The sequence below is a fragment of the Lonchura striata genome, chromosome 9 (genome assembly GCF_050655825.1).
Source record: "Lonchura striata isolate lonStrDom1 chromosome 9, ASM5065582v1, whole genome shotgun sequence".
NCBI lineage: Eukaryota > Metazoa > Chordata > Aves > Passeriformes > Estrildidae > Lonchura > Lonchura striata.
Window position 1 is genome coordinate 22372225 of NC_140711.1, and position 26675 is coordinate 22398899.

General features: G+C 41.2%; 1 protein-coding gene across 2 annotated transcripts in view; it reads left to right on the plus strand.

Annotated features, from left to right (window-relative positions):
- DIS3L2 (DIS3 like 3'-5' exoribonuclease 2) overlaps positions 1-26675 on the plus strand; it is a 179233-nt gene that overhangs the window by 8743 nt on the left and 143815 nt on the right. For both annotated transcript variants that reach the window (XM_085587227.1, XM_021544264.3), the window contains exons 3-6: positions 9419-9577; positions 9872-10014; positions 15165-15218; positions 19367-19468. In XM_085587227.1, the coding sequence (XP_085443353.1) occupies positions 9419-9577; positions 9872-10014; positions 15165-15218; positions 19367-19468 (458 nt within the window). The remainder of the gene's footprint in view (positions 1-9418; positions 9578-9871; positions 10015-15164; positions 15219-19366; positions 19469-26675) is intronic.

A 26675-nucleotide genomic window follows, 5' to 3' on the forward strand; every position in this document is an offset into this window, starting at 1 on the left:
CTGTCACCAGCACATTTAGAAGCCCTGATAACAATTTCCACCCCTGAAAAATGCTGTCATTCAAACAGGAATTAATTTGTAAAAGCCCTTTGTCTTCTGCTGTCCATGAGGTCAGTCAGCCCATGCACCTCGGTCAGGTCTAGCCTGTTACTCAGGTAATGTCCAAGTGTCTCCTTCACCATGGATATCCAGGTAGGTTGGCCAGGTTCTTTGCAGCTGAATTCAGTGGCTCTTGTGGTTCCTCTCTAGCCTGTGGCTGCTGTGGACTTTCTCTGCTGCCTTCCTCTCCAGCTCTGCTCCTACCTCTCCTGTCCCAAAAGCTGTTGCCCATCTTTTGCCCTCCCACCCCAATCCCCTGCTCACCAGCACCATGAAATGCTGTGAGCTGCACGTCCCAAACTCCCTCTTGTGGGGAAAGCCAAGCTACAGAGAATTGAGACTTGGCTGGGGCAGGGTGGAAAACAAAATGTTGTGATCTATTGCATAAAATAATGTCTTTTGTGACAAAAATAAAAATTTCCAGAGTGCTGAAGGAAAATGTCAACACTAGCAGCTGCAGCCCACAAATGTATGTATGGGGCATGTCCTGCCTTGGAGAATATTCCAGGCTCTCTGCAAATAAAAGCCAGTGGCCAAAATGTGGTTTTGTTCAGTTTGTATGTTTTTAGGCATTTTCCCCCACACTGCTAGGGATTGTGATTTATGTACTTATTGCACTGAGTGGATAGTATGGGGAACAGTTCATCAGCAGAAGAACACATTCAGCAGCACCTTGGGTTACCTCAGGATATGTAGGAATCTGAAGGCAGTTCTTTGATTTCTTCAGCTGTTAATATCTTCTAGTATGTTAGCACCTCCTGTCAGGTATTTTGCTTTTCAAAGCCTCTTAGCTTCTTCTGATCTTTGAGCAACTTGCTTCTCTCAAACTACTGAAGCCCAGAAAAATCAAAGTCAGAACTTCCAGAATATTGTGTTTTTAAAGTGTTTTCCTTGAAGTCGCCTTTTCACAGTGTAGTTGCTGGATAAAACAAAGAGCAAAAGGCATTGTGGAATATGTTTAGGGAAGATGGAAGGATGAGGGGGAGTGGAAGCAGCCCTGACCCACATCCCAAGGCAGGAGTGGAAGCTTGGAGGAGTGCAGTCATCAGGCGGAGTAGGTAGTGAGGAGGTCAGGAGCAGGGTGGAGCAGGTTCACAGAGAGTCCTGAAAACCAAAAGAGATGTACCCCCTCCCTGACAACATCACTGCGCTGCTGCACGCAGCTGGAGCACAGTAACTATTTTGATAAACTTTTAGTCTATTGCTACTAAATGAATTTCGTCACCAGCCCTTCGTTCAGAGCCTGGAATTGTATCCTTGGCTCCTACACTCCTGTAGTACTCCTACAACACAAACCCTGCTGAGGAATTGAATAAAACTGCAATTACTGTCACAGTTACTGAAGTCAAAAGCCTGCAAGCATGAGGATGCTTGGAAGTGTTTTGGAAGTGGAAGCATGGTGTTGTGAGCACATGACCTTGGCAATCAGGAGCAGTTTCCACAGCATTGTTTTCAGCAGCAGAAAGAATCCATTGTGCATTTTTCATTTCAGTTTTTCAAAGCCTGGGCCCCTTCTGAAAGCCAAAGTCAGCAAGAACATTTTCCCTAGTTCCATATTGAAATTTGGGGACATGCAGCACAAGAGTTTTTAATAAGTATGTGCAGCTTAAAGCAAAAGAGCAGTGGCAGCATGTGCCTTCCACCATATGTCTGCTTCCCACCTCATTTTCATGAGTCTGGAAATGAGCATCTGTCTCTACTCCTTACTTTCCTTAATATCCATTGACATGCCACTCTTTTCCTACGTTTACTCCTAAGTCGGAGTGTTTCTTCCTCATTCTAAGAATGTTGTATGTCTGAATCTTTCATAATCAGCTGCAGTGGCACAGTCACTTCTAAAGGCAGCTCATGTCCCTAAGAATCCCTTCACAAATCATGACAGTCTGTGTTTCCCCACCTGGAGTCACTGGCTGGGGGATAGGCTGCCTGTCTGTGGCCAACTTGTTCCCCATGTGGTAAGGATTCCCTTTGTTATTTTTTTTGTTGGACATTCAACTCTTCTGTGCAGATTTTGGCAGACTTTCTGCCAAAGCTGTTTGGAGAATCACCTTCTTCAAAAAGGCAAGGTGAGAGAGTTCTTTTGGTTTGTTCCTGGATGGCTGCACCCATGGCTTACAGACTGCTGGTGCACAAACACAGCCATACCCAAAGACAACCTGCTGGCTGGCTCAGGCAGAGCTGTGTTATGTTGTAGAGAGTTGCTGGTAACCAGTTGGGCTTTTCCAGTCCTTTGAATTACTGCTGAACTCTTTTTAGAGCTGTGTGGACAGGCTTTCACTTAACACTATGTCTTCTCATTTTATTTTGATTTGTCTTCACAGTGGAAAGTTACATTTAGATTTATGCTGTGGCTGGACCCTGGTGGCCTATCATAATGGGTCAATGATGAGGCTGGGGGGCCTGGGAGCTGCTTCTGACAGCTGGATTTCAAGACAGCATCCACTCAGTTCAGGACATTTGCATAGAATTTGCATTTTGGCTGAGCCAGTGCATGTAAATGTAGGTTTGCATTGTCTCTCTTCTTTGAATCACTGTTTAATTAACTTTAAACTTAATTATGCAATCTGCCATCTGCCTAAATCCCTACAGTGCTTTTATATTACCATTCTTTTCCAGTTCCACCAAGATATTCCCTTTCCTGGAAGTTTTCCCTCTTTTTCAATTATTAAGATTGTTCTCTTCCTTGGCTACTTTTGAGGAGGACTCATAGCAATGTTGTAGGAACTCTTAGCTTTAATCATGATCAATCTGCAGCTGATCATGGTCTGGCTTGGACCAAGCAGAGGAATGTGCTGCAGAACCTCCAGTTTAAGATTCTTTGAATTTACATTTCATGAGAGAAGAAGGATCTTCTTTTAGTTGCTTGTGATAAGAAGAACACACTCTCAGATTTTCTCTTAGACTCCAGATTGAGCATCTGAAATATTGCCTACCATGTTTATCTCCTGCAGGTCTCTGTTGCCATGAAACATCACTGAACTGATAACATATCACCAAGTCTTGCCTTTCCACTCCTACATCCCTAATGAATTCTTTCCCATGACATCTTCATTTGTCTCTATTGCTTTGTCTTTAATCTTGAGCCATCTACTTTATTTAAGCTTTTGGCTTCAAGATACTGTAAAATGCATGGAGGTGGTTCTGTTCCAAGGCTGTCTAAGAACTCTGAACTCTTTTACTTCATGTTCAGAGAAATATGGAAGCGTGACTATTCCTAACATAGGTTGAAGCAGAGCTGTGCTTTCTGTGAGCGTGGTGGATGGAGTTTGGTCCTGTATGTGTATTACTGGGGCTCGAGCACAGAGATTGATTCCAAGGAGTGTCTTTTTAATTGCTGCTACAGAACTTCTTCCCTGAACAACTATACCAACAGCTGTCTTTGTGTTTTTCCTTGTAAAATTAAATAAAAAACAAAAAAGGATTTGGCTGTTACCATTACTGGGGCTTTTAATCTCTTAAATCCACAAAATATTTTGCAAAACATAAATAGCTTATTACTTCTGGCCTGCCTGTGTCCAGTGTTTTTGTTGACATAACTCACATTTGAGATCACTTCAGTGGTGTTTGTTGATTTTGCCTGTTGTTTTTGCTTGTGTGTGGTAATTTAATCCCAGATATTGTAGTAGTCATGTGAGTGCTTGGAGATTTTTGACTTCGTCACTTCTATAATATGGCATCTACTGGATGTTACTGCTGCATTAGAAATTCAAAATAATCTAACACATTTTGGCTTTTTAAAATTTGAGAGGGAATTATTCTGGAGGCTTCTTTGAGCTGCAGAAAATATCAAATACCTTTGAAATTGCCTGCTTAAGTATACGAAAGTGGCAGACACAGGGATCCTAGTAAAACCACCCTGATGTTAATGCAGTTTGTACTGGCAAAACATCTTCTGCTGGCAGAGTTTTTTGTGTTTGGAGAATGAAAGGGGCAGTTGCCTGGTACAATAGTGCCAACAGTAGGTCTGTGCCCATCCAGAGCTCCCAGCCAGGAGCTGTGTACCCCCAGCTCATCAAAGCTGTGCAGAGACAGATTCACAAAAGTACCTGAGATGTGTTGTTCGGGGGCTGTGTAGGTTTGTGGATTTTTTAATGTCCCAGATGTCTTTCCAAAACAAGGCAGAGTTTGTGTTGGCTGAACTTTAGTATTGAGACTATTAATACACCCTGTTACACATCAGCATCCATAGTGCCTCATAAAGTTGCAGATAGAACTTCCTGGCAGCTCTTGGAGAGTATTCATTTGCTAAAAGACCAAATTTGATAGTTTCTAAAATTTGCTTTGTCAGCTCTGCCAGGAGTCAAGGGCCAACTTGAATTTACAGATTTGTGAGGTGATGCCTTGGGCTGCCTCATGGTTGGACACTAATTTATCAAATCTCTAGTGAGGATGAGCAGGAGCATGCTTGATTTAATTTTCTTGCTGTGTTTAACCTAGTCTGACTTAAATGGGAGTGTGGACTAAGCACAGGCTGGTATCAGGGTAGTTCTTGTTGTTTTTGGTTGGTTAATTTCTGCTTTTGGGGCTAGGGCAGTGTTGGGTGATCCTTCTTTTGGTAGCTGCCATGTCTTCAAGATCATGGGTGTGTCCTTATCATGTCTCACTAAGTGCACAGCTGGGTTGTCTTGAAGAATTACTTGGAAGTTTTGAAGGAAATTGGTTTAAGTCATTCAAATGAGTCAGCAATGAAATGGAACATTATAGAAATATGGACAAATATTTAGGAACTGTGTGTTAAGAATGTCTCATTAACTGATAACAAATTGTTCTATTGCATGTTACCAGTTGTGGGGGTATGCTTCTGTTTCTTCTCACGCTTGTGTTAACTGGAAAACAGGGTTTTCCAAAAATTCCTTGCCATATCTAGACCATGATCTAATGCTGGGAAGCAATGGAAAATCCTCTTAGCAATAGCAGAGTTAGTGTAGGTGTTGGTGTCTAATCATGGACTGATAAAAGTAAATAGCATATGCAAGTATTTTGTATTGGAAAAGTTTGTAACAATATTCTTCTGTCCAATGTTTTCAACATAAATCCCTTTTTTTTTTTTAAATGTAAAAGGAACAATAACATACTGAGCTAGTGTCTGGGGGGGTCAGACACTGCAGAGGTGCTACCAGCATCATTGTGATGCTTTCACAGTCCTGCCTACCCAGGGAGCTGCCTAACCAGTGTAGATATCTACATAAATGATATAGATTGTAAGAAAGCTGGAAGTTTGGAGGTGTGGTGAAAGTGTAGATGCTCTTTGGTAGGAAAGGGAGAAACTGTACCAAGATCTCCTTACCTTAAAATTCACTTGGATCTCTCAAGTAAAACTGGTTCTTGCTAGGTCATGGATGGCAGTTGTCATGGATGTGCTGATGAATATTCAGCAGTACTTTCCTTCTCTGCTGGTAGTAATCAAAGAGATTGTCAGGTGTGAGAGGGCAGTTAGAATGTTTTATTTTTAGGAAATAAAATTGAGGATATAGATTCTTTCTTATGTAAAGCAATATGCAAATTTTAATATAAAATTAAAGACTTTCTGGCCTTGCTAACTTCATGTTTACTTATGCATTTTAGTTGATTTAGTTGACCATCTAGTTGATCAACTGACTAATAAATGTAAATCTAATTAAATGCAGTACTTTTCAAACGCTAAACTCTAGAGTGATTTTGTATAAATTATGTCCAAATAAGCTGATTTAAAACATCTAGCCTCCTCTCTTACTGTAAGCCAGATCAATTATTCTGGGAAGCTGCCTGCATGCTTTTTTTCTCCCCAAATACGAAAAGATTAATAGGTGCTTAGGTTTAAAGACTAGAAGGTGCCATTGTGTGATGTCATTGTTGTGATGGAGATGAAGTGAGGTGGTTTGGATTTCAGATGGAGCTCCAGTGCTGTTCTTCCAGCAGAGCTCAACCAGCCCCTGCATCCTTTCAGCTTTTTTCCTGGTGTCCATGATGAGAATAAAAGTGAGTGACTGACTGTGAATTGTCCTGGAGACCCAGAAATGCACTCACATCTCTCTTGCTGTGGAGGTGGGAGTTGTGTGTTTTGCTTCCCACAAGTGCTTCCCTTTGGCTCGTTTGAAGGGTTTCCCTGCTTCGTGGGTGGCACTGCTGGTCCTGTTTAGGTGTTCTGTTGCCTTTGTAGGGAGCCTCCATGCCTGGTGCAGGTGTTGGGATTTTTTCAACCCAAATCTCCCTCCAGAGGACTTCAAGTATGGAACAGTCAACCACCTTTCCTCAAATTATTAGTCCTTTGTCATTTCCTATTGAAAATGGCAGACTATCTGGAAATCCCAGGCAAGAGTTGGCTACACAGGGAGCATCTCTACATCATCTCTCCAGCCAAATAGACACCCAAATGTGTTGCATTTGCTGCACGTAGTGAATATTTACATGTTTTGCACTAGAATTGCTGTGTTCAGGCCCGAGTGGCTCTGCACAGCAGATGTGTTTAATGCTCTGTGGTTGCTTCAAGTCTCCTGTTAGGATGGATCAGCCAACCTCAGATCTGCACTTCAGTCTTCCTTCCACTGAAGTGATTTTAAATTTTTTCTTGTATTCATTTGCTTAATAATTTATTATTTGGTTTTTTTAATGCCTAGAATGTGTTACTACTTTGTGTGACATCCTGCCGTGAGAGATTTTGTTCTATCTTACAAATCATTCAAGTGTGACACCAAGGAAAAAGTAAGACCGACACATGTGGCGCTTGAATAGGATTTAACCATGTTTATGATAGATTTTTCAGGAGGGATAGTCTCAATATATCCTGTGCTGTAGAGTAGTCAAGTTACAGTTTGCTTTGTGGAATGATGTATGTTTATGCATCAGAATATTAATGCTGGGCAGTGGGGGCAGCAGGAAAGCCCATCTTGAGAGGTATTTTTAACTTCCAGTTTTAGGGGACAGGTGCATGGCAGAAACAAATACTGACTCTACTTGAAACAGATGGTGACCTGTAGCTAGGTCTCTTTGTTTTAAAAGAAGAAATACAAGAGATTACAGTCATGCAGAATTTGATGTGTTCCAGTTGAATGCAAATTGTGACAGTTGCCTGTGGCTTTGTAACATGGCTTTGTTTAGCCATAAATGTCATGGCCAAGGGGGTCAAATACTATCCGAACTGGCTGTGTGCAAACTGCTGTGCAGGCCAGCTATGTTGAAGCAGAGTTTCTTGTTTTGAGTGAATTCTGTTTTTGAGTTTGAGCAAATGAAAAATCCCACCACAGAGCAAGGTTAAAGTGCTGAAAATATGCAGATGCCTCTCTTCATGTCTACTTTTTATCACACAAAGATACTTCTCCACCCTTTGCTGTTGCTGTACATTATTTTTGGCTGTAGGGGCCCCAAATTTTTTGAACCATTGGACAAGCCAAGTGCTGGACAACTCTTCTCTACAGTGCCTAATTCTGTCTCTTAGCTTGCTGCACAATTAATGAGGTATGTTTTTGCATTCCTGCTCTGCAGTTTTGTTTTATGCTCTCTCTTTTTTTTTTTTTTTTTTTTTTTTCAGCTCCTTCTTAATTATATGTTAAGATTTAGCGTCCCTTTTTATCCTGGGCTCTTTAATTCATAGTAGTATTTTCTGTGACTTGCTGTCATAGAAACAAGGGCTTTAGAGGACCTTACAAGCTCATGTAATCCATTTCACTACCTCAAGGAAAAAACTACTCTTCTTAGACCAGCTCTGGCAGACATCTGTCTCACCTATTTTTAAGAACCTCCAACGAAGCAGATTGCATGACCTCTCTGCATGAGCAGCCTAAAATCCTGCCTGTTGTAGTTTAAGTCAGATTCCTTCACCAAAAAATCTCTGAAACCATATCCAGGAGAAATTTGTGTTGCCAGTTCTCTAGTCTGTACTTTTACTTTTGGTGTCTGTTTTTAAACTTAACTTGACCCTTAGGACATTTGTAACTCAGTTCATTAGGCAGTTGTGAATCAGTTAATTTTAGTTCCATGTCAATATGTGAGCCATACAGGTTGCATTGCCTCAGTCACCTGGTCTGAAACCTAAATTTGCCTCTGTGCTAAATTTGCCATGTTACTGCTGCAACCTCCTCAAGTAAGTCTCCGCCCTGGAAGTACCCTTAGAGTGTGAAAAGCTTGATTGTGTAGAAAAAGGTCCAGCTATGCTGTGTTATTGTGACTGAAAACAGAAGCCTCCTCTTTGTTTCAGCTTCCCCTTTGGACTGCTGTGGTGTGTAATCTCTTCCTCAACTTGTCAGAGCTGGCACCCTCAGTTGTCCCTCTGCCTGTTGGTGTCTTCCCTCCTGAATTAGGAGGGTCCCTCCCTCCTGCTGATTTCCCTGTTGTTATATATATAAAAATTGCTTTTTCTCTGTGATTGGGCAAAGTAGCAGTTTTCTCTCATTGCACCATATTTTTTAAAGATCTCTGCTTAAGTACAGCCTTTAAAACATTTTTTTCTCACTGCTGTGAAGCAATCTTCTATTTCATTTGAGAAGGATACCATAGGTAAAAAATTTGCCTTGTAACTTGGATAGCACTGTAGCAAGTAAGCTGGCGTTGCACGTTTTCTGACTTGCAGGTACAAGCTTGGACCCAGGGAGCGTAGCCAGGAGGGGCTGGAAGGCAAAGCTGTGATGACATGTTCAGTATCCAGGTGGAGGGCCAAGAGGGCAGCTGCGCGGCGCTGGGTTGCATTCCAATGTGCTGATCCGTGGAACAGCGTTGGCATACGCTTTGGAAGCTGCTGCTTGCTCTCCTGGCTGTAGGGAAGGGGCTGAGGTGATGGCAGGGAAGTAAGGGGTGAGTGTCTGCAGAATATTTTCATATGATTGTGGCCTATTCTGAGCAGGCTGGACATTTGGAGCTTTGGCACTTCTTTCTGGTGTCCTTGTGTACCGTGCTGCCTCTGGTAGCTCCAAAGTTAATAACTCCAGTGAGGATTGTTAATTTTTTTCTGCCTCCTTGATTTCTGACCTGCTGAATTAAGTTGTAGGGCGGTAATATTTTCTCACTACTTGGGGGCTTAATGGGGTGGAGACTTTGGAAACAGTTTAACAATTTCACATTTTATACGCTCTAATGAATTTCCCAGGATTTTGGAAAGGTTGTATCCAACTTTAGCATCGTAATTTCCAGCGTTTTATTTATGCTACAATAAGTTAGTATTATGAGACCCAAAGAGCCAACAGATTACAAATGAACTAATGAAGGCTTGTTTCTCTTGGATAAAGGCTGTGACTCATGGTTGTAACTTGTACGGAGAACTAGAGACCGTGAGCTTCACCAGGACCGCAAGCTGGCACTGGGGTTCCTCTTCCCTTCCTTGTTATTTCAAACCTGTATTTGATTTCAGGTGCAGAAAAAAGAGGGTTTGCAAGGACCAGAAACAACTCTGAATCTGCAAGAACTCCCCAGAACTTCGATAGGAAGAGGCAACTCTCTGAATCGCAGACAGAAACAATGAACAATTCAGACAGCAGAATAAATCCCAGACAACTGGGAACTCCCAGAGGTATTAAAGCAGTGTGTGTACACACTTCAGGAATAAGCTGCCTTGAAGCCCTGTGCTTTAAAAGATGGGCTGGGATGAATGCTGTTGACTTTAAAATGAGCTGTAAAAGATTGTTGATTATTTGTAAAATATGATTATTCCAGGCTTTTCAGTGTTCTGAAGTCGGGTGCCAGTATTTCTAGGCAAACTGTTCTCAGAAGTTCAACTTTGAATATAAAACTTCTGTACAGATTCTGTTAAGATACACAGACATGTTTGGTGGGCAAGGTAACACTTACAAATTTTTGTTTGCAGGAGGATCCTATGCTACTGTCCCAACATCAGGTGACAGAAAGAATCTAAATAAACCCACTCGAGGGAGGAAGAAGAGTATATTTGAAGCCTACGTGTCAAAGGAAGATGTTTCAGCAGGACTGAAAAGGGGAGAGCTAATTCAGGTGCCTGAAATGTACAGTGTCCATGCTCTTGTGATAAGTGCGAAAATCACAGGCAATTGTTGGAAATCAGCAGCAATTGGTGACAGGGAATTGATGTAGCACTTGTAGATGCCAGAGGAAGATATTTTTCCTTTTTCAGGATATTCTACAAGTGGGATAGAATATTTTACATTCCTCTGAAGTACTTTTTTGTTTGATTGCATGTTATGTAAAATTCCTGATCCACACTAGTGATAAATTGCAGATTTCTGGTTAATAGTCTGCTGGCCGTGATGGTCATTACTGGGGAGACACTTCCTTTTACAAATGATGCTCAAAACAACAGCAGTTTCTAGCAGCCTCTGTCTGTGTCAGTGTAAGCAAAAACAAATGCCCTTAGCAAGATACCTCTTGCTGAAATTTCTCACAACAATGTTTGTGCTTCTTTTTGGAGCAGCAAAACTGCAGCCGTCAGTAGGCAGCAATTATTTTCTAAAGAATGTGGGGGTGGACCTGCTGTCCTGGCTGCTGGGTAGAGGAGATTTACATGAAGGCTGCCAGGGCTGAGATGGAGAAGTGAGCGTCCTTGCATCATGTTCATAGTAGTCCTCATCATGGTGTAATGTTCTTCAGGACACACCTGGCATCCCAGTGAGATCAGACTGGCTGGAGAAGAAAAGCAGGTGGAAGTCAACGAAGGCGTGACATTCACACTGAGGCTTTGTTTACCCAAACACACACAGGTCCTTTGCCATTTAATCAGTGTTGTCGTACTGGTGAGGTTGTGATACTTACATCAATACACTGGAGTCTCAATTTTTGTCTTATTATAATGGCATAATCTCTGGAGGTGTGATGAGAATTTTACATAAAAGACTGCCTGGTTCCATCCAGAAGACCAATCTCATGCACTCTTAGCTTTGAGAGAAATCATATCCGTGCTGATGATCAGCATAGTCCACTGGGCTACTTGGACCTTAGGCCAGTGCATTTTTAAAGACCATCACAGACATCTTCAATGGGAAGCAAATGGTGAAGAAGGAAATGGGAGCCTTTAGCTGTGACTTCCCTCATGGCTGCACTGGCATACAGCATCAACTAAAGCTTCTGCCTTACCTTCAGGAGTGTTTTTGGCACCATTTTTGGTAACACAGCCTGATAGTGTTAAGTGCAGTGTGTGTAGAATGCCTATGAGGTCAAGTGCAGCTGCAGATGAGGCACATCAGGCTATGACTACTACCTGAGAATTCCATTGAAATGCTGGGTCCCCAGGGACCTGTGATTGCATGATCCCTGGCAAAAGAATCCCTAATTCTTGTAAATGTGTAGTGTCTACTCCAGGTCATGTGCTGCGTAACTGGAAGAATCATATGTGCTTTCTTAGGCTCTGTCTGTTTTCCTTTCATCCACTTCCACATCTCAGAGAAACAACTGAAACTGTAGAAGCTGGATTTAATAATTCAGAGCTGAGTGTTAGATCATGGGCATCCCAGCTCAGTATTTCTCTTCAGTTCATTCATCCTTATGATTTCATCAAGACCATTCATCACTGCAGCCTCAACCAGGATAGGTGAGATCCTGAAGGGCAACTTTAATGAATGAATGAATATTCAGTGTTTTTTGCTACAATGGCAAGAGACAGAATGAACACATCCCTGTTGTATTAATCCCCAAAAGCAGGGCATTGTTCTAGCACGGTAACCTGCAAAAAGGCTCCATATGAGCATATGGAAGGAGAGGACAAATCTATTGGTCTGAATCTGATGGTCCTGAGGCAACTGGAGTGCTCCCAGGCAGCAGCATGACTCTCTGAACATGGGCTGTCTCCTGGAGCATCCTGGAAACGCTTGGTCTGCTTATATTTGGATGAGAATTTGAGAGCTCTGTTAGGGAGGAAAGAGCCTACCACAACACTGAGATTCTTGGACCTTGGCAATGCAGCTGTGCAACAAAGTGTTCCTGAAAGCCCAATCCACAGAAACTCCTGGCGGACCTGGAAGTTGCTCAGATGACACACAAGTGCCATAATTAGGCAGCCCTAAATCAGGAGGAGTGAAAGGTTATCTTTATGGGTGCTGACGTTTTCAGTAACATTGATCTTAATGACTTCTGGTGCTGTATCTGACATAAGTCATGCTTTGATAAGTAGCAGGAGAAGTGTGACCTGCAGATTCCTGGATTCGCTTAGTCACACGACCTGTCCGGAAACGTCCTTCTGCAAGAAAAGGGATCTGAGCTCAGGCACTTAGACTGCACAGAATTCCCACTTCCCTGCCCTTAAAACTGCAGGGAGCAAGCCCCAGGCGTATCAGGTTGGTTGGAATCACACCGGATAGCTTGAAGGCAAACAAGACTGAATAACTCCTGCGTCCTTCCCACGATGATGGTTACACACAACGGATGAAATCAGGCTGTGTATTAAAGAGCATTGACCCAAAGGACTCTAATCATCCTCTGAAGCATCAGCCTCATGTCTGCTCCACGCCTCCAGTGTCTCCCAGACCCTCCCTGCAGGGCTGCTGGGGTCAGGTGGAGCAAATAGAGATGCAGAGCCTGCTTTGCTGTTAAAAGGGTGTTTTTCCTTGGAAAGCTGTTCTTTTGTGGATGTGAAAGCTGGGGTTTCCCTGATTTTCATGGATTGTTTTTTTGAAGGAAGCCTTGGTAGCAATCAGATACTTGTGAACCCTGACCTCATTTTGGTGTTTTGTACATACAAATGAATCTAGGCGTATGTGTTACAATAGTTTTTATAAACTGCCTGGTTTGGGATGCTTGAAATTTAGTCTGAGTACTGCCTGCCCTGTGTTTAGCAAAGCAGCTTGAGAAATTGTGACCCTTTTGTGTCTCACTGGGAAAGTTCAGTAAGGTTAGAAACTTTATTGGCAAGAGCCTGTGAAGCTGCCTTGAATCATCAGAAAATGTTTTAGAAACCTTCCTGCAGACCTTGTTCTTCCCTTTCATAACAAAAGCCCCAATGACAGAAAAACACTGATAAATATAGCAGCTATTATTTGCAAGCTATTGTAAAATAATACAACATTAGTGTGACATCATGAGACTCTGCAGCCAGATCCTCACCCCCTAATACACATATGAGAACAGTTGTTCATTGCAGATGGGGAGAGTGACTGGTTCCAGATATGATATCACAGCGTGAAATGTACAGCATTGTAAATAGGATTTTCATGGGCACAGATAATAGGGCCCATCTGCTTTCTAAGATTAATTTTGTGAGTTTCTTGCTTAAAGGAAGAACTGAAGGTTTTTTAATGTTACTTGACGTAAGAATTCTAATGCTGATCATAATTAGGTAGTGCATATAAAATGCAGATAAACAGGCTGCACAATAAGTGTGGTAACACCATACTCCTCTGTGTGTTTGCTGGAGCTGGGCATCCATGGTCACATTGCTGCTCTGGTGCCTTCTGGGCCATGGACACAAACCCTGATTTTTCATGTGCATTATTGGCATTTACACCTGACTGATTGACAGCTGTCCCACACTATTCAAGGGGACTGTGCAGAGGAAAACAGGATATATCCCCTCATCTGCTTAGTGCTGGTAGGTAGATCCACATATGGGAATTGTCTCATTGACAAACAGAGCAACAATCCCTTTCCATTTTTTCCTTTCTGTCTGTAACAGCTTCCTGATGACTGATTATGGGAAATCAGTGGAGGACAACCATTGAGAGTTTTCCACCAGTGGGTACCAGTGCTAATAGAAACTGATGACAGCAAGTCAGTTCTCACTTTGCTTAAGGACAAAATACCCCAGGGTTTCTCTCAGTGGGTCATCTTTGTTTCCATGCTGTTGTCCTGGGTTATGCCTGCAATGGGGGCTAGTGTCCTTGTTAGTACAAGTTACGTGAGACATAAAATTAGGTAGTGAAGCAAAGTACTTAACTAGTATCTAAAGAGTATGGAATACATACTGCTGGTAATCTGCTATTCTGTATTTGCTGGTAAACTTTAGCAAATAAGTGCAATGGAAAATCTTTGTAAATCTGTGAATTCTTCAAGGCAGCTAAACTTTCACATGTAATCAGCTCGACTTTCTTATTGTCTGAGTGTTTCCCAGAATACATAAAAAATTATTTGCCGCAGTAAAGTTTTAGAGAAGCAATTCCTGTGAGAGGCTCCTATGATTGCTTAACACAGAAGTGCAAACAGATGGAATCTGTTCATATAATAAATTGGCTAACATTACTTCAAATACACAAGTGGAGAAATTTCTAAAGTTTCTTCCCAGAGCAGAAGCCTGTTGGCAGTTACCTAACTTGTATTCCCATAAGATTCAAATGCTGTCAGTTTGAACTGCAGTCACCTGAATCCCAATTTCCAGGATACTTTTGGGATGCAAATGTGTAGCCTATAAGGCTTTGGTTGGCTCTGCCTTTCTCTTGGATGGACATGAGTGCAAGCAGCAAAACTGGTTGGTTTACTTTGGAGGGTTGATATGAATTTGTTGCAGGTGACTTGGCCTTTAAGTTGGCAGGTAACAAAGCAGAAATAGATAGACCATGGAATTTTCAAATGTATTTAAGATAGTTTGCCTTTAAGTATGTTTAAATAGAATTTAATCCTGTAGACTTTAAATGTTTATTTTTGGAAAATCCTTTAAATTCTTTTTTGGAAATGTACTTTATTATCACAGTTACTGCTGCTGTCTGTTTGCAGGAACAGCCTAAGCAGCCAGAGCCCCATAAGAATGATACCTGCTGCCATGCAAGCTCAGCTTTTCTTTTCCTCTTTCCTTGCATCCTCCAAAATAAGCAAGCCCAACATTCTCCTTTTCCAAAACAGAGCAAGCCAAATTGTTTCTCTTATCCAATTGTTAACAAAGCTGGTAGATGCTCAGCAGAAAATGTGTGAAAGGAACAGGAGATCTTGGATCCTCAGTTCACCCAGTAGCAGCAACAACTAATGATTCAACATCTCTTTGATGACAGACTGCAGTAGATCAGCTTAAGCCTATCATGAAACTGCCTTTTGGCTTGAAATTGCTTGGATGCTAAGTTGTCAAGACTTGAAATGTATAATGGAAATTTAGATGTATCTCTCATGTTTCACTGTAGATATATTACCCACAGCTCTCTAATTTAACTGGTGTTAAATAAAATTAATAAGATTCAGGCATAATCTTTCTCCTTCTTTCCTTTTTTTTTAAGGGACCCTTGAGAATAAATCCTAAGAAGTACCATGAAGCCTTCATTCCATCTCCAGTAAGTGTAATTTTATAATGCTTTAAAGTTCATAAGTAAAGGTGCATTAAGATAGGAGTTATGCTGTGCATAGAAGGTCACTCAGAGGTGAATGAGTTGGAATAAATGAACACAATCTGGATTTTCTTTTATATCAAATATTCCCAACTAAATCCCGCTTTCTCATACCTCAAAGAAACACTTTGCTTGTGCTGAAGTTGGGGGTACTGCAGGGTCCCACAGAGGCCAGCTGAAGTCAGGTTTGAGGACCACCAGATAGCGTAATCAGAAACCCCTGGTTTATGGCTGCAGAGATTTTATAGATTTTCCACTGATTTAAGTTAATCTTCCCTAAACAAATATGCTCTCCATTTTCGATCTGCTGCATGAGCTAATTTGAAAAGTCATTCCAGAAATAATATGCGTGATTCCTTTTCATGTGCCCGCTCTGGCACGGGCTGTATCTTGGTTGGCTTGGGATGTGCTTCTGCCACATGGGACTGCCTTGCACCTCTTCTCTCTTCTTTCCTTCTTTTGACAGGAAAGAAGGACTCCTGCAATTTCAGGGCCATCCAGTCAGGAAGGTGACCTCACAGCTGGCACAGCCAAAGCGTTTTATCTGGAACTGACTTGGTCAAAGTGTTGCTGTTAATGAGAGAGTTTTATATTGAAATGTTTTGCTGGTGTGGGGATGAGAAGGCAGAGCCTGCCTGAGACAGTGAAACACTGATTGTGTTGTTCTCCCTGCTACTGACAGCGCTATTGTTTTGGGGCTTGGGAAAGCCTTGAAATTCATGGTGTTTTTCAGTTCATGTTGTTGATTTGGAGCAATATTTTGGAGCTTTGATAGAGAAGGTTGTCATTAAAGGGATGGGAAAAGGTTGGAGCTGCAGAGAATACACTAGCATTGACTAGAGGAAGAAGTACAGAGCAGCTCTCAGGTACATCAGGAGGGAAGTGTGTAAGTGAAAGGAACTTTGATCCTTCCTCTGCCAGGTGTCCTTGTAGGTGTGGTAAGTGTAAGCTATTAAATATATTCTCTGAATTTACAAAATGCAAGGTTAAAAGAGAAGTTCAGCTACTCTCATGAGTTATTTGGATGTGAGGCTTTACTCCTGATCACCCCTCTGGTGTCCAGCTGTTGCCTTGTGCCTGTTCTGTGTGCAGGAATGCATACATTAAGGAGGGCTAGCAGAGGTGGTTATCTCAACTATCTTTCTACTTTTCTGCCCCTTATGGAGATGCATACCAGAACCAGTAGAATCAACACCTGGATGAAAATGACTCTGGTTTGTGTTGGCACAGTCCTTTAAGACAGATGCATTGGGAAGCTTATCCTCTGTATAACATTATTTGCCATAATAGAGGGGTTGCAGCCTTGGTGTTCTGCAGCACTTCCCATCATTGCCATATGCTGCAAGAGGTGCAGCTGTGAAAAATCACCCTTTCTTTTCTGCTGTTGACAAGGGCACTATGCCCCTTTCACTTCAGCTACGACTTGGCCATGGCTTCATGGAGTTCAATGCAACAGCTGTTCACCTTCTGACACCAGAAATCCCTGCGTGTTTCTTGCTGCACATGTGCTCTCTCTGCTCGTCTCGTTGCATGAAGAGTTGAGGGGAAGGCCCAGGGCTTTTTTCCTTGAAGCTACCCAGAGAGCACACCCCAAGAATTTAAATCTCTGCTTTCCATCTCGTTTGTTCCCTGCGCAGGGTGGTGTGGTTTGATGTGAAGGATGGTGCTGCTGAGCCTGAGTGACAGGGACTGGAGCTGTGCTGTGCTTGTGGGAGCCACATCCAGAGCCGATGGAAGTACTGCAATCTCTTGTCAGAGCAGGATAGGGAGCAATGCTGGTGATATTTGCAAAGAAAGCCCTGTGCTCCCTGGAAGGGGCAGTGGGAGTCTTGAGGCCATTGTGACTGTTAGAGTAGATGCACCCCAGGGACAGCTGAAACTTTGCAAGTGATTGTGTTCTGTTGTCATTCAGTGCCATTTTAATTGCATTAGTAACCTGAAGTGTCAGCTGTGCAGAGGAAAAAGTGGGATGCACAAATTTTCTTGGAAGTGTGTAAGTTCACCCAACAGTTGTGAGCCTGGAGCTCTAGATATAGAGATGTTTCTTTTTGGAGGGAAAACCAAAACTGATGGTAGTTTTCTGATGACAGCTTTGTTGCAGATGTTGAAATTAATTGCTGTAAAATAGGTGTCCATACACATATGTAGATTCGTGTGTGTATATGTATATATGTATATATATATATATACATACATACATACACACAGACACCTATTGTTTGGAAAGAATGTGTGGGTACAATTAAATACAAGTCTTGCAGAGTGTGGAGATGAAGCTTTAACCAGATGGTGTGGTACATCAGGCACCTTTACAGGGAGTGGAAGAAAATGTCCTGCATTTTCATGGACACAGGAAAAAAGGAAAAAAAAAATGTGTAGATGAAATTATTTTGAGTGCCAGCCTGTGTCATGCAGCACAGAGCAGCTACAGGTACAGACCAAAAAGACCCCTTAACCCAAACCAGGAATTTGCCTTAGAAAGTGACTTTGAATGTTTCATTTTTATGTATATGATGGATTTAGGCAATGATAGAGTTGGAGCTGAAGGGAAAGGGTGGGGAGAAATAAGGAATAAGACCATGTGTAAAAAATCTGGCTTTTTGAAGAGAACGGTTTCCAATTTGAATTATGTTGGTCCAAGAGGCTTTGCAATTTTTCTGCATCTTGTCATGGGAGGCAGCTTTCACACAGCTGTTGAGCTGCTGCTGCTTTTCTTTCTAAGAGTAATTTGGTCTCTTGGAGGACGGCCTTAGTTTCACATCATGGCAGGGTTCTTCCTTCTATTGTTTTGGTATCTAAGCAGAGTAAGATACTTGTGTGATATTTGGGCTTCATGTTTTCAGGTTATAAAAGAAGTTTTTCTTGGACACTGAGCATGCTGGTAGTTCTGATTGGATTTATTCACGCATCTGAGACTCAGGAGTGTCTGAGAAACAGCTGAAGTTGTGATTAAGACTTTAAGTCTTGTGAGGCTATTTTTTTCTTTGAAAGACAATGAAATACTAATCTGAAGAAACTCAACCTCCTTTTTTGTACCTCAAAATTATGCAAAGATAACTCTCTTCAGAAAAGCTATTTAAATTGGCCATATTGATACTAAATGCTCACATTGTTTGACATGTTCATTGTACTGTAAACAGATACATGGAATTTTTTGTATACTGAATTATGGGAAGGCAGAAATGAAAGCAGGAAAAGCATAGTTAATAATTAGCAAAAGAAAAAAAAAGACAAAACTGGCAATCCTTTAAAAACTAAAATCTTTGTGTTGGCATCTTCAGGAAACTTTGTTCACCCCATGAAGAAAATCTCCCAAACTAAATCTAGAGTAAGCGAATTCCAAGCATGTCTGGGGTGGATAATCATTCTGTGTGCAATTAGTAGAGGCTCTTGTGCAAGGATGCTAACCCAGAGTATTCAGAGAAGGTGTCCTGACATGTCTGTTACAGTAAAAGATCTCCTGGCTTGCAGTTGGCATTGGTGGTTGTCATTATTTGGGATACCTTCTAACATTAATTGTGCCAAATGCAGAATATATGGTGTTAACTCATTTGAAAAAGAAGAGATTGCATCCCTTATCACAATCCAGACCACCTTCACAGAGTGCCTTGCTGATCCAGGAGCTGCATGCCCCTTCTTTACCAGCTCACCAGGAGAGCAGCAGGAGCTCTGCATGGAGCACTTTGCAGAGACTGCCTTGTAAAGAATTCTGAGTACTTGTCTGTTCTGAACACTGGCTTTGAATGTTTGAGGTGAGAAATTAATGTGTCAAGAGCTGTGACAGCAGAAAACTCTCTACCTGTTCCCAAGAATAACTGTAGAGGAACTGAGACAACACATCTTGAAGGCTTGTCTTGTCCTGTGTAAATAGTGTGGAGTTACTGTACTGGCACATCCATACAAAGGTGCTCATTTGCTAAGAGATCCTGTATGTTAAAGGGCATATGGTGAATCTATTTTGTTCCTGTGCACAACTGCAGGATGTTTGCCTCACCAGGGTGTGTGTCTTTCTTGATGGCAGTGTTTTAAACCTCATAACAACCATGATTTAATATGTTTTGGTCTGGCACTTACTTTTCTTCCTCTTTGTCTAGGATGGGAGTCGCGATATCTTTATTGATGGAGTGGTTGCTCGCAACAGAGCCCTGAACGGTGACATCGTGGTGGTGAAACTGCTTCCCAGAGATCAGTGGAAGGTCAGTTCAATATATTTTTGCTGTGATTTGAGAGAGTTTATTCTCATTTTCATGACTAAACTTGTAGGGCCTGAGACAGAGAACAAAGAATTTCCTACAAATCACATTAGCTAAACTGAGTTTATGCTGCTGTTGATTAAAAGACTTTATCCACTACAGTGTTTGGAAGAAGTGATAGCAGAGGCGTTGACACCTCATTCTTTGCATGGAATGGCCTTCATTATCACTCTATGGGAAAGTCTGATGATGAGACTGGTTCCAAGCACAGTTGTCAGAGGTGACTTTTGGTATCTGGCATTTGGCTGTCTTCATGTTGTGGTGTTTTGGATAGCACTGTGTAGGTGTTGCAATTGCTCATGTATTTGACAAGTGTTGTTCACAAAGCTTTAGTTATGATTAACTCTCTAATTTTTGGGTCTTCAGTCCATGAAAAGCTTATCTTGTCACAGCTCCAGATTTTGTGGTAATTTCCTTCTTAACATGAATGAAGCATGTGTGAAATGACTGGAGCAATACAAATGTGGAACTGCTTTCATTTTCATGTCTGAGGATTTCAGTAAGATCACTGTCTGGAATTTTTTTTTTTTTTTCACTGATAAAACTTCATTCCCTAATCAAACTTTGTCCTTTCACATATCTGGATAATTTTATCTTGTTTTTTTCAGATTTATCTTTTAACCCTATTATACAAGGGCAGCTTTTCTACCTTTTGTCCAGTTGCTGGGAGATAATAGCTAGAGTTAGAAATTTTAACATGGGTTTTCACATGTAAGCACGACAGAATCACCACAAATTGTTTTCCAGACATGGTTTTTGAACTTCATAGATCTTTTGGACAAAAGTTAGGATGTTTCCAGCAGAATGGTGACTGGTCTGAACTGCTTTGGCCTGGTGCTTTTACTCAGTCTAGCTACCTTCTCTGCCTTTGTTTGAAGCTATATGCTTGTAAATGCAAGACTTCTTGCCAAGTCTGGTAATTTGCTGAACCTTCTACCTATTTTGTTAACAATTTAATAACAATTGAAATGATGATTTGAGACATTAGAGCTTGTCTCTTTCTTTTAATATGCATAAAATGAGTGAATGACCTGAGTATTTATTGACACAGATAAGTACAAAACTAAACCTAATACAAAAGGCAATCATAAGTGGGATCTAAAGTATTACAGGTATATCCATACACAAACAAAAGAAAGAGGTCTGCTGCTGTCTTGGTGATCTCTGAGAACCAGTTTTGAGGGTCAAGGCAAAATTTCTTCGATAGCTATTCAAGACTTCAAGTCAGAATTCACTAAAACTATGTTGATAACTATGTGTTTTGGGCACCAAATCCATATGGGCAAGTTATCTTTTGTATTAAACCATTTCATATAGATGGAAAAATGGAATAGTTTGGATGCTTGGATCCTTTGCAAGGACCTGCCAGCACAAGGGCTTCTTTGTAGGCTTGATAGAGATTGCCTGAGCTGGAAGCTTTGTCTGCAGTTTTCCATTTATATCTCTTTCTAAACAAAGATAATGCCTGTCCCTCTTTCTTCTATTTTCATACCTTCATATGTTCAACAGTAATGATCTTTTATGAATACAAGAGGAAGGATTCAGAATGTTATCCCTGTTCTGGCAAAATGCATGAATAAATAGAACTGTTAGAGAAGTGGTATCTGACTGCAAGGAAGCTATTCAAAAGTCTTGAATGTTTTGTAATATGATTATGATTCTTCTGTGGTGAATTCACCCTTGCCAAATGAAGTAGCTGGAACATGCCAGTCATGTTTTTCAGCCACACAGGTGCTGCCCTGTGTAGTCTCATTTTTTGTTTCTTGCCATCAACAACTCAATCAGCGATGACATCCCTTTTCCCCTGCTCCCCAAATCTCCTGCTACGCACTCATGTTTGTGTTAGTTCTTTGGGAAAGGTGCCACTAAGTTGCACTGAAAGATACTGCCTTCTGCCAAGTAATTTATACTGATTAATGATAAACTGTCACAACCTATTTTAGGTTTTTCCATTTGTTTAGTCTCATGCTGCTGCAAAGCTGCCACTTAGGTGTATTGAGGGTTTTCTCCTTCCCGTTGGGCCTTTTGAACAAGCTGAGGAGCTTCAGCTATTTCTCTGAAAAATGTAAATCAGATATATGGTATAACTGGTGCTCTCAGAGGAGGCTTTACAGGCTCTGTGCATATTGTTTTGTTAGAATTGAGATGTGTATGCTGATTGTTTTTATGTTTCTCTATTCCCAACACATTACCCTGTGCTTCACTGAGAACTGAGCTGGGTTTTTGCTGTTGTACCAGTTTCTTGCACAAGATAAGGCTGTTGTTTCAGCAATGTGTTCAGGCCGTACCTTCTGGGTTTCTGCACCCTGGATAGCCTCTGGATACTCTGAGGGAAGATCTTCCTGTTGCTAGTGCAGGTGGTTCCATGGACCTTCTGCTGTCACAGTGTATTGCTGTGTTCCAGTAAAGGCAGGACTTAGCTGGCACCTCGGTAATTTATCTGTGTAAATGAGAGGAAAAGGGAGAATCTGGGCTGGTAACAAGCTAGGGATTTTGGACAGAGAAACCTGTATGTTTGCTTGAATTGCTGAGAAAATTAGGAGCTGCCCTGTCCCTGGTTGAGTTGGTCATTGCAGGTGAAGTGCTTATAAGGGAAGAGATACCAGCTGGAGAGCAGTTTCTTCAGGGACATACTGTGTCCCACTGAGCTGTAATGGTGATACACACAGGTATAAATGGCACAGTGAAATGTAAGTGGATGGTGAAATACTCTGGATGTGTGGTTATACTTTATGTAATACCTTCTTGAGAGAGACAACAATATTTTCTCTCTCCAGCCTTCTACTTCTTGGCTCAGTGGTGGGAAATTTATCAGGCTTGAATTTGTCAACATTGTGTCCTTCCCAGCATGTGCATCAATTGCTTGGATGAGCTACTGTGGTCCTCCCTGTGTTTTTTCTGTCTGGTCTTAAAGCTCTGTTTGTTCACATGGCTGCTGGGAGAGCTTTGCACTGTTCAGCGATGATTGGTTTATCAGTTCGTAATTCTCTGCTTAATATTAGTTCTGATCAAGAGCCAACAATTTCCGTGTGGCACCACAGACTTGAAGGACTGACTTTTTGTCCCTGAAATTTGTTATCTTGCTCTCCTGAAGGAGATGGCCATCAGCTTCCTGCCAGGCTTGAGCGGCCTGTCTTGCAGTGACCACATTTGGAGGCTGCGTTTCAGAAGTTCCTCTCCTGTCCTCTTGTGTTGCATCTTGGGAATATTGAGGTGCTATGGTAACTTTCAAATATTTAGCTTTTGCAAAGTAAGGTATTTGACTTAGGCTGTTTTTCCAGGTACTTAACCTACTCTTAGTGAATGAAGTCAGAGTATCATTGCAGTTTGCAAGACTGTGTCCCGACTTCAAGCTTTAGGGTTTCCCTGAGTCTGTTCCTTTATCTTCTGGAAGAACATCACAATAAAAGATAGCCAGTGACAGGATTTACCTCAGTCCTTGTCAATTACTCTGATAAAGAAGAAAATGGTGCTTTATTTCTTGATTGATTTTTACTGCTTTAACTTCCACCCTGGGTTCTTAGTATATTTTACATCAATTTCAGAAGCTTCAATTATAGAGTGGTATAATTACTGAAGTCAAAGAAAATGTTGATATTATGATTACAGCAATATTTTGTAGGTTCATCAAGAAGGGAAGCAGTGTGTCAGTATAGAGGATAACCTAACCTGTTTTTCCTTACAGCCTCTTTTTGCTCTTTTGCCGCCTGCTTACTTGCCAGACAGAATTTGTTTAATTTCAGGTATCTGTTTTGGTTTTTCTTGCAAGATGTAATTTCTTTTGTGGAAGGAAATAGCATAATAAGTCATTTGATATCACTTGGGGCCAGGATTCCTGGCCCAATCCCTGGTGCTTTTAGAGTAGTAGTTTATAACGTGGAATGTTTTTCATGACAACCGTCTCATGTATTGCACGCTACAGCTGAAATTTTAGTCTTAGTCTGAAAATAGTACCTAGACAAGGACTTGGTGCTGCCCAAAACTTACAAAAGTGACTTTTTGGGTCTAACTCCCTATTGCTTGCAACAATATGCTAGTGAGGTCTCCAATTTTGCATAAATATACTGTATATGTAGATAAAATAACTCCTGATTAACCTGCAGTTTCTCAGAAATTAGTGCAAATCAGTGTCTCTGTTGTTGTTGTTTTATGAATAATTTCCTTATCGGCTTACAGTACTTCTTTGCACAATTTCCAGTTCTTTTGATCTTGACAGAAGGTCTCCAAGGCCAAGGATATAGAGCTGTTCATTATGTACTGTGTATGTTACTGGATAATAGGATAATGGGTCCAACATTTTAGTCACAAAGTGTCCAACAGTGATAGAAATAGTAATGCTTCATAGCTCATGAAAGCACATGTTCTGTTCAACACTGAGCTGTCAGATGCAATACAGTGCAGCAGGAGATCTTCAAGCTGCCTCTTTTGAGCCATACATCACAGATAAATATTTAAACACTTTCTGTACAGAAGACATAAAGTACAATTCACTTTTCCCAGCTGTAACTGCTATTGGCATAATTACAAACAAATGTGAGGAACAATTTGATTTAAGCAGTCATCACAAATATCACCACGTATAGTTCGAACAGAGCTACGTATCCTGGCAAGTCACTGCCTCCCACTGTTGGTGAAAACCTATGAAGCATTAGTTGTCCAGAGGGGATGCTAGCTTTGGATTTGCCCTGCTGAATAATAATTCATTTCAACCAAATTCTTCTGAGACTCAGTTTCTTCTCAAAATCTGCAGCTAATGTAAGGATAACAGTAACTCAGGAGGAGATGAGGTTCTTAGAGGGTTATCACAGCAACACTGTTTGAGTCTAACAATCAAGAATGTTGTTTGGAAACATTACATTCATAATAATAAAAAAGAAGTTCTGGAGAAGTCATTATTGAAATAGTAAGTGTTCTGGCACACTAAAAACATTCAAGTGTAATTCATGATATTCAGGAGTAAAGTGGGAAGCCTAAGAAGCCAGCTAGGAAGATGTCCAGAAAAGCAGAGCTCTAGCAAATCTGAAAGGTTGATGTATGCTGTAAGGGAGGAAGGGCAGTTGTTTTGGTTTTTTAATTTGTTTTGCTGTAGGCTTTACACTGAGGGCTGTAAGTTGATGGTCACACACAAGTGTGTGCATATCCCTCCCCATCTTGGCAAATCCCCAAACCACAAATTGGTGGAATCTGGAAAAGCTTCATTACATGCTAACTTTCTAATTGTGCCATTCTTTGGATGGCCACAGCAGTGTTGTTCCACACTGCTGGGCCTTTGCTGTGAGCTGGCATGGCTCTTCCCAGGCTTTGCTGAGCTGCAAACTGACTGGGTATGGAGTAGCAATGCAGTAGGTTGGTAGCAGAAAAGCTGAGAGAATAGGAAGTGCTGCTCACCCAGACACATGTGGCATTACATTTGCTTTCTCACAGATGTCGTTATCACATTTTGTTAATCAAATATCACTTGAAGTGAATCAACTGACATCGTAACACAGTTTTAATAGCAAGCACTGGCATGCTCTTTATGGTGTATAATGATATAATTACTGTAATGATCTGGATTCTGTGAGATTGCCATGACCCAGAGCTGCATTCAGCCCTTGCTCCCCCTGCATGTGAAACACCAGCCTTTTGGATGTTGCAAGCAACCTTGCCTTCCTGAGAAGGGCCTTTCCTGCCTCTGTCTATGATGGTAAAGCCAAAACCAGGATTCTGAATAATAAAATTACAAGAAAGGCACGGTATAGAGTTTTTGAACAGTCTAATATTCTTTTTATTCTTCCTCCTGTGCTGAGTAAGAGTGATATTAAAAGGCAAATTGTTTGGTTAGGTAGGAAGACAAACTTCTTTTTACTGCCTGTCTGCATCCTGTCCTACCAGTGCAGACAGAGTCACATTGCAGCTGTGGTTTGGCTGCACAGGCACAGAATAAGATAAAAACATTACTCTTAGGTGAACAATTAAACATTAAATAATCATTAATGACATGTGGTCAGTTGTTACATCCCCAGTGTAATAGCAGATGAGGGTGAGTTTAGGCTGTGTGAGACACTGCTAAATTTCAGTGTGTGTTGCTCAAAGAGCTTCATTTTGCATTGAGGGAAATGCTCTTGGGGCATCTGATCTTACTTTAGAAGAGGAGTCAAGCCAGCATGTAATACCTGGTGTCTGCTCCTGCTCACTACTTTATTCTTGGTCACATAAATATAATCTAGTACAGCAAATTGTTTCCTTTAACAACTAACTTTTCTTCAAGTGATTGTTTTAAACTTTGTTCTTCCAAGTCTTCTGTAAATATGCACACATCACAGTAGATTATTCTTAATCCAATCTCTTATATAACCACTATCATTTTGGACTTTTCTTAGTTCTTGGTTCCTGTGGAATTAGTATTTCTTAGAACTGTTTGTTTTTTTGCCAGTTTGGAGACTTTATTTGGTGATATCACGTGAGTATTTGGAGCCTGCACCTTAAAAGAGTCAGGATACCTGTTGTTGTGATGGGATTGGCTTTTTGGCTTTTAGAAGGTCATGTACATTAAATTCACTTAACTTTTTATAAATGCTTTATTGAGAGACTGTCCAGATTTTCTGTAGTCTAGGTTTCTTTCTGATCTGCATAATTAGGAATAAATTTAAGTCAACTGTACTGATACTAAATGTTTCATCTGGCCTAAACTTGGTACAATGAATGTCATACTCTGTTTTTTTAAGGAGACCATATTCCTAATTTAGCTTTATAGCTGGTGAAATGAAGAGCTGCTGTGACAGTAAAAACCTGATGATCTTTAAGTCCTGAGGTGATGTGGTTTTGGACTGTATCCCTAAGTTCTGAAGAATAGGAAAACTGCTACATATCTATTTGCATGTTTGCTCTTGTTATTGGCTGTCAGAGAAACAGCAATTGGCTGCAGTATTTACATGTGGTCAAAGCTACTGAGGTTGGTTCATTAACTCTTTTCCCTTGTTTCCTTAACTCATGTTTATTTTTCTTAAGGCCATAAATCAGAGGGACAAGGAATCTAAAATAGAGGTTATTTATGTAAATGAAGAATTGCGGCAGCTGGAGGAGTGACAGGGATTTTTCTACAACAGGTTCTCTGGGGTAGGATGTGGGACCTCATTTATAATCATGTGGTTCTTGGAGATAAGAAGGA